Raw genomic sequence first — 12190 nt, 5'->3', positions numbered from 1 at the left:
GAGTAGTGGATTTTTAAATGACTATAATGGGGACTAGGAAAAGAATCAAACTAGGAAGGAATGGAATTGAGAGGAAAACATTTTCATTATGTAGGCACTGAGTTACTGGTCAAACTCAGAGGTGATATTCAAAATATTCAACAACTGGAATGGGCCTGGGCACTGCCCATCCAGGATGGGCACCTACTTTGTGTAGTCAGAGCGATGCCTGCCAGTTCTATATGGGCCCTACTTGCGTTAATGATTGATGTGAAAATAGAATTTTCATCCTGTAGGCCAGGGCCCTTTTCACTTCCCCACGGTAATCACGGTTATCATAAATATTTCTTATATTGTATTCACAGACAGTTATGCCTTTACTCAGTCCATTCTTTGACAGTTGTGGAAGCTTTGTTCTTCCTTAAGCTTTGTTCTTCATTTGTACTACCTTGTTTTATATTTTCTGTGAATTCTGACTTTCTGCTTCAATTTTGTGGTTAAAGTTTGGACAGAGAACTCTCAATGAAAACCTTGCTGACACATGAAGCAATCAGAGGAGGAAGTTTTAGCTCTCAGACACTGATTTTGATCCTTAAGAGACATTTATTAAGCAGTGTGTTAAATGTTGAGCTCTAATGAGTTATAGGGGAAGGTGTCTGTCTCAAAGATTTCTACTGAAGAGATGGGACATATCCTTCCGTGAGTTCTATTAAAGAAGAAGATAGGCCTAGAGCTAGTTCTTAAGGGGTAACTAGAGCTGGTTGCATAAAGTTGTAAGGGTGAGCAATCAAGACATCGTTCGATGAAAGAGATAACGTGAGCTGTGGCTGATGGTTGATTTGTTCCCAATGCAGCATATAGGCCAGTTTGGCTGAAATAGCAGATTTAATTAGAGTAATGGTTCTCAAACTTTTTTGATTATAACCCACTTAGGAAAGACCAAAAGAATTCCCTCCCCACCCTTACTACACTCACAGTCACTGTAGTGGGAAAAAACACTTGGCGTTAATAGTGTTGGAGTTGAAAACAACAATGGTAAACATACGTGCAGTAATTAGACAAGAAGAAAGTAAAGAAATTAATGATTATTCTTCATGTACAGAAGCACAAGGGGAGCGAAATTTAAAACATGGACCGTATCAGTTATGGTTCAGTGTAGGAAACAGAAACTGCTCTAGGTTTTTCAAGCAGATACATATTCAATAAGGGGAATTCGGTGCTTGCACAATCACTGGAAGGGCTGGAAGAGTGGAAGTGAAAGTAAAAGTCAGCACTCCCAACGTTCAAATCACAGCGTCGCAGCTGGGGTCCTGTGGCCAGGAGGTTGCGGGAAATTGGGCCAGTGTCACAGTTGCTCCAAAGCTGAAGACACAAGACCAGAGTGTGGGTGTGGTAAAAACTCCCGTCTGCCGAAACACAAGTGTTAGTTTACCACGGCCTCTGTCTCCCAGATTTTGCACACTGCATCTCACTGGTAGAACCTCAGTTACATCTAGAACCAGAAGCGAGCCTGGGAAACAGTTTTTAGTCCTCCACTCCCTTGATATGTGGAAGGACAGACACAGAAGAATATGGAAATGAATGCTGAGTGTATAGGAGAGTAACCGTCTCAAGACAACACTGATCATGCCCTGAAAACAAAGCGTCCTCCTCCATTGCAGGGAATACGATGATCTGCTCCTGTGCGTTTACACTAGAGCTTCGAAATACTGCCAAGTGCTCCACGGCAGCCAGACTTCTTAGTGGAAGTGTCCCCAATAAACATTAGTAAATGTGCCAAGTTTTATTTATGAATGTCAATTAGTGACCCTGAATAACTCAGTTAATAGGTTATTAGTGATTAGTTCTTTTTTTTTTTTTTTTTGGCCACACCTCGTGGCATGCAGGATCTTAGTTCCCCCACCAGGGATTGAACCCACACCCCTTGCAGTGGAAGCTTGGAGTCTTTTTCTAAATATTTATTTATTTGGTTGGTTGCACTGGGTCTTAGTTGTGGCAGGTGGGCTCCTGAGTTGTGGCAGGCCAGCTCCTTAGTTGCAGCATGCGGGCTCCTTAGTTGTGGCATGCATGTGGGATTTAGTTCCCTGACCAGGAATCGAACCCGGGCCCCCTGCATTGGGAGCTTGGAGTCTTATCCACTGTACCACCAGGGAAGTCCCGAAGCACACGGAGTCTTAACTGCTGGACCGCCAGGGAAGTCCTGTGATTAGTTCTTGTTGCCATAAAAAATGAGTCTATGCATTTGAGCGTCATTTGATCATAATGATCATTTGAAGCAAGGACTTGACCCTGAGGAGGTCGGGAAATCCTCATGACCATCAACGAGCCTCGAATCACAGTCTGAGAAACATTGACCTGAGCGGAGGTTCTCAAGCTGGCGTGGATCATAATGGCCTAGAGAGCTAATAGAGAACACAGCCACCCCGGCTCATTTACGAAGGTCAGGGCCTAGCCTTTTCATTTTTATGATTTTTCCTAGGTGATTCTGATGCCAACCAGAGGTGGAGAACCTCTGAACTGATAACTTTAAAAGGTTTAGATCAAATTGTGGCGAGTCTTGCAAAACCAAGCTATGGAATTGTTCAGGGAGTGGAGTTTCCAAGTTTGGTGGGGCCTGAAAGTTGTACAATTTCAGGGATTCTACTTGAAAGAATACAAAGTTATGAACACACAATTAGATACGAAAGTGAATATTTCCTTCAAATGAGAAAAATTCACAACAAAATATTAAAACCTTAAAGAGTCTGGTCCCTCTCCTTTTTAGGCAGGTTATCCTAAACGCTTACCCAGAAGACCTGGACTCTCTCCCATCCAGAGCGCCGTTCAACTCCCAGCATTTGCCTGCAAATGGGCGTCCTTGAATCTGAAGTTCATTAGCTTCACTGAGACTCACTCTGGTTTTAGTCTTCCCCTGACCTTTCCTTTCTTCCCTTGCCAGCCCATGCTATGCACTGCCACCAGAGTTCTCTCTCCCCCTTAGGGAAACAGTTAGCAGACTGTTGTCTGGGTATTACCCAGTGGGTACCTGGGCTAAGATGGAGACATTGCTCTTTTGAGGGAAGACAGTATTTTTCAATTCTGAGACACTGTGTTGCTAAAATCCAACCTGTCGTGTGTAGATCCGATCCGAGCTCCCTCGGTCACTAAGAGTGTGTGACCTTGCACAAGTGACTTAACTCTGCTCATGTCCTCATCGGTAAAATGGGGATTAAAATCACGTCTACCTCGCGAGCGTTGTCGTGACTATTAAACAAGAGAGGGCATGAGGTGTACTTACAACAGGACCTATAATATAGTCAATGCTCAATATTTTATCTATGATTACCATTTCAGAGTAAATACATACAGCAGGATAATACATATTTAACATTTGATTGTGCTACTGAAATCAGGTAGTAGATTTAAGTTTAGAACAGAGATAGCTCGTCATTTTAATTTAGCCTTTCATTGTTTTTGTTTATTTGTTTGTTTTTTGGCCTTTCATTGTTATTGTCAATGTGTTACTTTAAGTTTTTTATTTAGGCCAGTATCTTTTTTTTTCTTTTCCGCCATGCCACACAGCATGTGGGATCTTAGTTCCCCGACCAGGGATCAAACCTAAAGCCCCTGGATTGGAAGTGCGGAGTCTTAACCACTGGACCGCCAGGGAAGTCCCAGGGCCATTATCTTTTGAGCAGTGTTCACTGACTCCCTGGACTTCCTTGGTCTTCCCTCAGATGGCCACCCACGCCTCAGCCAAAGAAGCTCTGCGTTGATCTTTTTACATTTGGTCTTCTAAACGTGTTTTCCCTAAGGAAAGGATTCTTTAGCAAACACAGGTTTTAAATAGTTTGTAGTTGCTGTGTATAGCGTGGGGATGAGGAGGCCCAAGCATCTTCTTGTATGCAGTGTGATGGAGAAACTCATTAAAACTTGCTGGGATCAGTCATGTTTGTCTGACTGTATTCGTTCGACAATGTCTATTTTTTCTCCCAGGGGTATAAGCCTGGAAAAAAGTTTTTTGAAAAACTACTCTTTCTTTCCTCAGATTTCCGTTTTTCACACTGTTCCATCTAACAAGATCGGCTGTTTCGCCACATCCTTGTATGGTTTTTCCTGCCTCTCTTCACTCTCTACTTTCCACCTTCACTTAATACTGTGAGGAAGCCTGGAGCATAGATGCTTGGAATAGTCTCCATGGCAACCGGGCTCGGTACTAATAAGGTCATGGGTGTGTCTTCCATCCATCTTTGCGCCTGCCAGCTTCACAAACAGAAGCTGTCTTCCTGCAGCAAAGACTGTACCCTACCCCTGGCCAGCTGTCTCCCAGAGGCACCCAGCCAGGTACATGGGATTCAAAGTGTATATATAGCTCAGAATATACTCATCACCACTATTATAGAAGCTCGAAGCTGAGTCACTGATGTCTTCTTCAGCGAGGATGAACAGCTCTCACTTGAGTGCCAGCGTTCTCTTGCAAAGTAGATCTTTGGGGAAGACACGTCTGCATCAGAGAGTAAGGATTTTTATCGGCCAGGCTGTATGGGTACGCCCCAGGCTTCTGCGGGATAATCCAAGGGGAGACAGGTCACTAGAGAAAGGGCAGCCTCTCCCTCCTGCCCCTTTGGGTCAGCATCCAAATCGCAGCCAGTCCTTCACATACCCTGTGCCCAGTAGGGTTTATACATGACTTCATTTAATCCTCAATTCTGTGACTTCAGGAATTTTCATTCCCATTTTACACGCAAAGAAACTAAGAGACCTTAATTCACATTCCTAAGATCAACAACGATTTAGAGATATAACAGCCACCATCCGACGCTCGCTTCTGTTTCATTTAAGTCCTCAAAAACTTAGATCCTAACTAACAGGTCAGTTAGATCCTAACTAACTGGTCAGATCAGAAACGTGACCTACAAACCTATTATATGGTATAGCAGTTAGTTATTTCCAATCTAATGGTGGCTACTTTTCCTGTGAAAAATCAGTACATAAGAATAAGGATGCCAGAATACATCCCAGAATTAGAATGCATTTTATTAGTTTCCTGTGGTAGCTATAACAAATTACAGCAAATTTAGTGGGATAAAACAACACAGATTTATCCTACAAATTCTGGAGGTCATATGTCCAAAGTGGATCTCACTGGGCTAAAGTCAGGGTGTCAGCAGGGCTCTGTGCCTTCTGGAGGCTCTAGGGGAGAATCTGCTTTCTTACCTTTTCTAGCCCGTGGCCCCTTCTTGCATCTTCAAAGCCAGCAATGACCGGTTGAGTCTTCCTCATGTTGCTCCACTGTGATACCCACTCTCCTGCCCCCCTCTTGCACAGTTAAGGACCCTTATGATTATGTTGGGTCCACCTGGATAATCTAAGGTAACCTCGTCATTTTGAGGTCAGCTGATGGGCAACCTTACATCGTAATTCCATCTACACTTGTGAATAACATTCGCAGGTTTCATGAATGAGAACATGGATATCTTGGATGGAGGAGAGGTGCATTATTCTGCCTACCACAGGCATAGGGTTAAAACAGAAGAAATATGATGGTTCCTCAAAGCATACAATTATGACCTTATTCAGTTAACCTTGACAATCCAAACTGAAAACAACAACAAAATTCTCATAATAACTTGGCGGTCTTAATGTATGAAATAACGATATTAATTTTGCTAAATTCAAAAAATGTGCTGGTTCTGAAGATGATCTGTGATCTCTTGTTTTCAGCTAATTGACGGCAAGGAAATAAAGCACCTGAATGTCCAGTGGCTCCGAGCACACATGGGCATTGTGTCCCAGGAGCCCATCCTGTTTGACTGCAGCATCGGCGAGAACATCGCCTACGGGGACAACAGCCGGGTCGTGTCACAGGAGGAGATCGTGCAGGCAGCCAAGGAGGCCAACATACACCCCTTCGTTGAGACGCTGCCTGATGTAAGTCTCTCTCCAAGTAAGGTGCCTGGGAGCCTGTGGCAGCCCCCCTGGCCTATGCTTGTGCCTTCTAAAGGGCTGGATCCCAAAGGTGAAATGAGCAACTAAAACACACGTCCACCTGTATACAAGCATCTGCCCGCACTTCCCATCCCCAGTGGATGTGATGTTTACCTGATCACCCGACTCACTCCCTGTGAGCAGCCTGACCAAAAAGTACATAATGCCTGGGAGACCTTTCCCTCCAAGTCTGGGTGCAGGGCGCACAGAAGGAAGCGTGACCCTCCCCCACCATTTCTCTCCCAACCTTCCTTCCTTCCACCTCCTTGCCGCTGTCCCCCAAGCCTCAAACCTCCCTCTATGGAGTCAGGCCAGGCCAGGGAACTGGCCCCATGCCAGAAAGAAGGCTCTGAGTAAGGCTGAGCCATTGGAGTGTCCGTGGTGTCGTGTCATCTCTCACCATTGCACATTCCATGCGCCCCAACCTCTGCTTGTAGGGCTGATGATTGAAACCTTCCCTGGGCTGTTGTCCCACGGATGCCTTCTGAATTCCTCCTAGGAAGTTAGGTAAATGGAACCTCTTGCCCTCTCTTAAGCCTCTTAGGTCCTGTATTTTGCCTTGCAATCTAGACCTGTCTTCTCTAACCCACCTGCCCCCATTATCACAGTTATGTTCTTTATTTTAAGGAAGTGCCCCCCATAAAAAATAAAGCTCAGTAGCCTGAAACTGGCAGAGAAGGTCCTCTCCTCATGGGGCAAGATGGCAATGCCTTATGGCCCCAACCCTCTCCCAAGATTTCCTTTTCTGGAGGCTCTTCTTTGGGTAACTGCTGTCACCACACATCATAAGCCCCAGGGAAGAGGCATTGTCCCCTCCCCTCCTTTAACCTTCTAGCCCATCTGTGGATAATTGGCCCTTCCCAGGGCTAGCATGTAACTCTAATTCCCTTTACTCATGGCGAAGTCAGTGTTCTCAGAGTCTGGGCGTGGGCCGGAACATCAGCATCACCTGGGATCTTGTAAGAAATGCAGATTTTCAGGCCTGACCCCAGACCTGCTGAATCAGAAACTTGGAGGTAGGGTCTAGCAATCTGTGTTTTAATATCCCAGGTGATACTGATGCAGGTAAAGTTTGAGAAGCACTGGGCTAGGGGTTAACAAAGGCAAATACAGAGAGTAATTATTATCTAGCTTATGAAATATACCTTGCCCCTCTCACATTTGTCTACCACCGGGACCTACCTTTCTGGGCTCTGGGCTCTGTCTACAGAGCACACCTGTAGACATCATAATTCTTTTCCTCAATGTCTAGACCTGGAAAGAGAAGGCAAAACCACTTAAGTCCTATTTTCTGTCCAAGGACCTACTTCTTCACCTGAGTGGTTCGCACTAGGATTTACCTCACCCTGCAGGGGGCTGGTCCAGTTTCCTCCTCTCAAGGGTACAGCCCTGCCTTTATCTGCCTCAACAGGATCGATACTGTGGCAGTGCAGCCTGGCAACCTCTGCACCCTCATGGGACTCGCTCCAGTGCTCTGGCCTCCCTGGTGGCTGCAGCTCTGGGTTGGGCCAGTCCCTAGCATCTGCCGGAACCTCCCCTGGGCTCGCTTACTCCACCTGCAGGTGGAGAGCTCTATGTTGAGTGCCATAGAACTAAGGTTGCCAGAAATAGCAAGTAAAAACAGGCAACCCTACATAGAATGAATTTTTTTTAATTGAAGGATAGTTGATTTACAATGTTGTGTTAATTTCTGCTGTACAGCAAAGTGATTCAGCCCTATATATATATATATATATATATATATATATATATATATATATATATATATATATACACACACATTCTTTTTTTAATATTTTTCATTATGCTTTATCATAGGATACTGAATATAGTTCTCTGTGCCATACAGTAGGACCTTGTTGTGTATCCATTCCATATATAATAGCTTACATCTGCTAACCCCAGCCTCCCACTCTGTCCCTCCCCTCCCCCCTTCCCCCTTGGCAACCACAAGTCTGTTCTCTATGTCTATGAGTCTGTTTCTGTCTCGTAGACAGGTTCATTTGTGTCATATTTTAGATTCCGGAAATGTATAAGTGATATCATAATGGTATTTGTCTTTCTCTTTCTGACTTCACTTAGTATGATAATCTCTAGTTGTATCCATGTTGCTGCAAATGGCATTATTTTGTTCTTTTTTATGGCTGAGTAATATTCCATTGTATATATGTACCACATATTCTTTGTCTATTCATCTGTCGATGGACATTTAAGTTGCTTCCATGTCTTGCTATTGTGAATAGTGCTGCTATGAATATAGGGGTGCATGTGTCTTTTTGAGTTATAGTGTTCTCTGGATATATGCCCAGGAGTGGGATTGCTGGATCATACGGTAATTCTATTTTTAGTTTTCTGAAGAACCGCTATACTGTTTTCCATAGTGGCTGCACCAGCTTAACATTCCCACCAACAGTGTAGGAAGTAGAACATGAATTTTAAAGTCAAACTCTGGATGTCAGAGCCCACAGTTTGACTAACATTTCAGCCTGGCAAGGACCTGAAAATAAAAAGATAATATGGTTTTTTTAGGTTACACATTACATTTCTGCTCTCCCCTACATACCCTATTAATTCCTGTCCTTATCGTCATATTGGATACTTAGTGAGCATTATCTACTCTGGGAAACAATACGTGAAAAATTTCAGGAGAACTCTGAAAACAAAAGTAAATCAGGAGATTTCAGCTTTTCAAGTTAGATATTGAATAGAATTTCATAGCATCCATTAAAATTGTTGAAGCTTTGGAGATAGTCTTATAAAAACAGACAACAAAAGGCTAGCATCCCAAGAATTTCTTCCCTTCCTCACTTTATTTTTTTTAAAGGATATTATCATAATTGACATTTTATTTTTTTAACATCTTTATGGCATATAATTGCTTTACAATGGTGTGTTAATTTCTGCTGTATAACAAAGTGAATCAGCTATACGTATACATACATCCCATATCCCCTCCCTCTATGCGTCCTTTCTCACTTTAAAATAATGCAGAGAGCATCACCTGCTGGTTATAAATAAAATGAGTTTCAATTATTTTATTATGCATAGACTGTTAAAATCAAATTTCCTTCCTCCTACCAATCTTTGTCCCAAATGCAATGAAACCAGAAGGCTGGAAGAGCCTCACATTGCAACAGTCATCTTCCTCATAAATATGTTGACTTGTCTACACTAAAGCATAACTTTTAAGACCCAAACGTCTGTTTTCAAGAAGAGAGGTTAATCCTGCCATTTAGAGCTATGTTTTTGTTGTTTAACTCTCCTTCAACCCATTCTTAGCTTCTGAACCTAAACTTTTTGGGGATATGGAAGTGGTTATCCTACTTTCTGCAAGCAAACTCTCTTTCAGAACTTTATCAGTTCTACTTTTCATAATAACAAAACCCTATTTACAGAAATATAACACCAGAGTAGGAGACAAAGGAACTCAGCTCTCTGGTGGCCAGAAACAGCGCATTGCAATAGCTCGTGCCCTTGTTAGACAGCCTCATATTTTGCTTCTGGATGAAGCTACATCAGCTCTGGATACAGAAAGTGAAAAGGTAAGAATTTAACGTGGACTCATTCACACTTGAAGCAGTTGCCCCTTAAAAGGTTTAAATTATGCTTCTATCTTCTACAGTAGAGAGCAAAATTCAGCCAGATACTGAGTTTTGTTACTTTCAGTGGAATTTAAACATTTTCAGTAGCTGTTATTCAAGAGAACTAAGATGAAACAAGGCAGATTAGTCTTATAACACTTGTGCTCCAAAAATCAGCCCCAGATCACTTTGTATTGATCTAAGAAGCTGCATTCAGGAGGCATAGTCCCATTTCTACTGGCAGCATTTCCTCAACAACTATATAAAAAAGTGGAAGCACAGAACAATGTTAAAAGCTGACTGTACTTGAAGGTAAATACTAGCAATTGTTTTCAGTTTGAGAGAAAGTTGAGTATTCAGGTATCTGAAAGATAAACTCATTCTGATTTTTTTTTTATCTTAAAAATAACAAAATTCAAAGAGGCTGTGTTTGGCCTGTGCTCAGGCTTCCTGAATTTACTGTAGTGCTAGACCAGAAGGATGCCGCAAGGCTGGGCACACTACTAAGTGCTTCTAAATGATTGCATAGGCTGTATTTACAGTCATGACTTTGAGATAAACCAAACTAGGATTCAGTATTCTTCTGATATGACAGATCCCTTGCTTTGTAAAATCTATGTTATATTCCATTGACACCACTGTTAAAGAAGCACGTATCGTTGGAGAAATTGTGAGGCTTGTTACGGAGGAGAAATTCAAGGGAGTGGATTATCATGATCAGAGTTAATTTGTGTGATTATTGAACAGGTTGTCCAAGAAGCCCTGGACAAAGCCCAAGAAGGGCGCACCTGCATCGTGATCGCTCACCGCCTGTCCACCATCCAGAACGCAGACTTGATAGTGGTGATTGAGAACGGCAGAGTCAAGGAGCACGGCACACACCAGCAGCTGCTGGCACAGAAAGGCATCTATTTCTCCATGGTCAGTGTCCAGGCTGGAGCAAAGCGCCAGTGAACTGTGACCGTATGAGCTATTAAATATTGCCTAATATTTGTGTTAAAATATGGCATTTAATCAAAATTTGAAAAGTGAGCACTGCTTCGGAAAACTATGTAGAGTTACTTATTTAACATTTCCTGCTGCGGTGGAAGATCATTCCACCCAGTTCACAGTCTTCGGAGACTATAATTGAAGGAACAGAAAGAAACAGCATCAACTGGAGAAAAGTAATGGTTTGAATTGCATTATAAAACGTATAGAATCATTCAAAGTAGATTTTGTTAATAAAGTGTATAATTTTTGTTTATATTTTCTTATTCAGACTGTAACTGACTACCTTGCTGAAAGATTATAGAAGTAGCAAAAAGTACTGAATGTTTGCATAAAGTGCCTATAATAAAACTAAACTTTTATATGACTGGAGTCATCTTGTCTAAAGTGCCTGTAAATCTATCATCTCCCAGTTGGACTACTGAGGATCGTTTCTGCACTTTAAAAAAAGGACTTCTTTAAAAACGCTCATTAATTTTTGTAAGAATGGTTAAGCAGTGTAATAATTCCTATTGTACATGTCTTTTCACATTGGGTTCTACAAAGCCATCTGGCTTCATTCTTCTTGGACTTGATCCTGCTGATTCTTGCATTTCCACTTTATGCTGGCTGTCAAACCGACCACATAGATGAATACAGGATTTTAGGGGCTGAGATGGGGCAGAGGATGGACAGTTGTGAAGTGTATACTCTGATGTACATTGAATATCTTGCATTGCTCTTATAAAGGGCTCTTACAGGATTTTAATACTTTTGCATTTTTAAAAATACAATTCTTTTTCTGTTTTGATAATGCATCACTTTTCCCAGTAATTGGTCTCTTCCAAAGTTGATCCTTCTGGCAGCAGGTCATTAAAATGTGCCATAAGTTTAAATACATCATCATGAAAACATGATGAAAAAGGAAAATATCACCAGAAAATGATACTCTGACTATAAAAAGACCAGCCAAAAAGCACTATAAACATGATTGAAAGTCACAAGCTGGGAGCAATATTTGCCATATTTATTATAAATAATTGGTATTGTTAATATATAAAGAATTTTAAAAGGAAAAAAATGCCATCACCTCCAAGGAAAAATTGGCGGAGGACATGGTCCAGTAAATCCCAAAGAAGAAACTCAGGAGAAAGAAAGTGCACACTCTCAAAGGAATGTAGATTAAAACAACAAACCCTTGAGGGGTAACATCAGCCCCATGGCGGAATAAGACATCCTTTGTTTCTCCCTCAGTGACATAATTTGGCAACCAAGCACAGACAAAAGTACCTTTTTGGGAGCTGTGGGATCCAGCATCATATGCCAAGGGACCTAAGAGGAGTCTGGCTTCCCTGTGAGTCAACTAATAGGGATAAAGACCTGGATCCTGGCTGTGGACCCTGCAGTAACCTGTGAACTGGCTCCAGCCCCCCTTGGCCTTGGTCCAGGAGGCCCTGGAAAACACTGTCTAAGACAATCACCCACAGACCAGAGAGCCTTTGTACAAGTCCCGGTTTCCAGATGAGAAGTTCCAGCACACCTTTGGAGCAAAAAAACTCTGAGTTTGGAAGCATTGAAAGGATGAGAGGAACAACTTGACCTGACTTGCACCACCCCTCCCCCCAAGGGGACACAGCTTAGGGCCAAGAGAGATCAGCCTGTGATTTCTCTCAGGGAAAGTGAGAGCTTGTGAG

At 42.5% G+C, this 12190-nt stretch overlaps 1 protein-coding gene across 3 annotated transcripts in view; it reads left to right on the top strand.

The window, feature by feature from the left end:
• The window catches only part of ABCB1 (ATP binding cassette subfamily B member 1), a 102380-nt gene extending 91491 nt beyond the window's left edge, over positions 1-10889 (top strand). For all 3 annotated transcript variants that reach the window (XM_082472467.1, XM_082472468.1, XM_082472469.1), the window contains 3 exons: positions 5683-5889; positions 9342-9488; positions 10275-10889. In XM_082472467.1, the coding sequence (XP_082328593.1) occupies positions 5683-5889; positions 9342-9488; positions 10275-10481 (561 nt within the window). In that variant the 3' untranslated portion in view covers positions 10482-10889. The remainder of the gene's footprint in view (positions 1-5682; positions 5890-9341; positions 9489-10274) is intronic.
• The last annotated feature ends 1301 nt before the right edge of the window (positions 10890-12190 follow it).

Source organism: Balaenoptera physalus, assembly GCF_965194825.1.
Source record: "Balaenoptera physalus genome assembly, chromosome: 8".
Classification (NCBI taxonomy): domain Eukaryota; kingdom Metazoa; phylum Chordata; class Mammalia; order Artiodactyla; family Balaenopteridae; genus Balaenoptera; species Balaenoptera physalus.
This window is presented reverse-complemented; position numbering and strand designations above follow the sequence as displayed.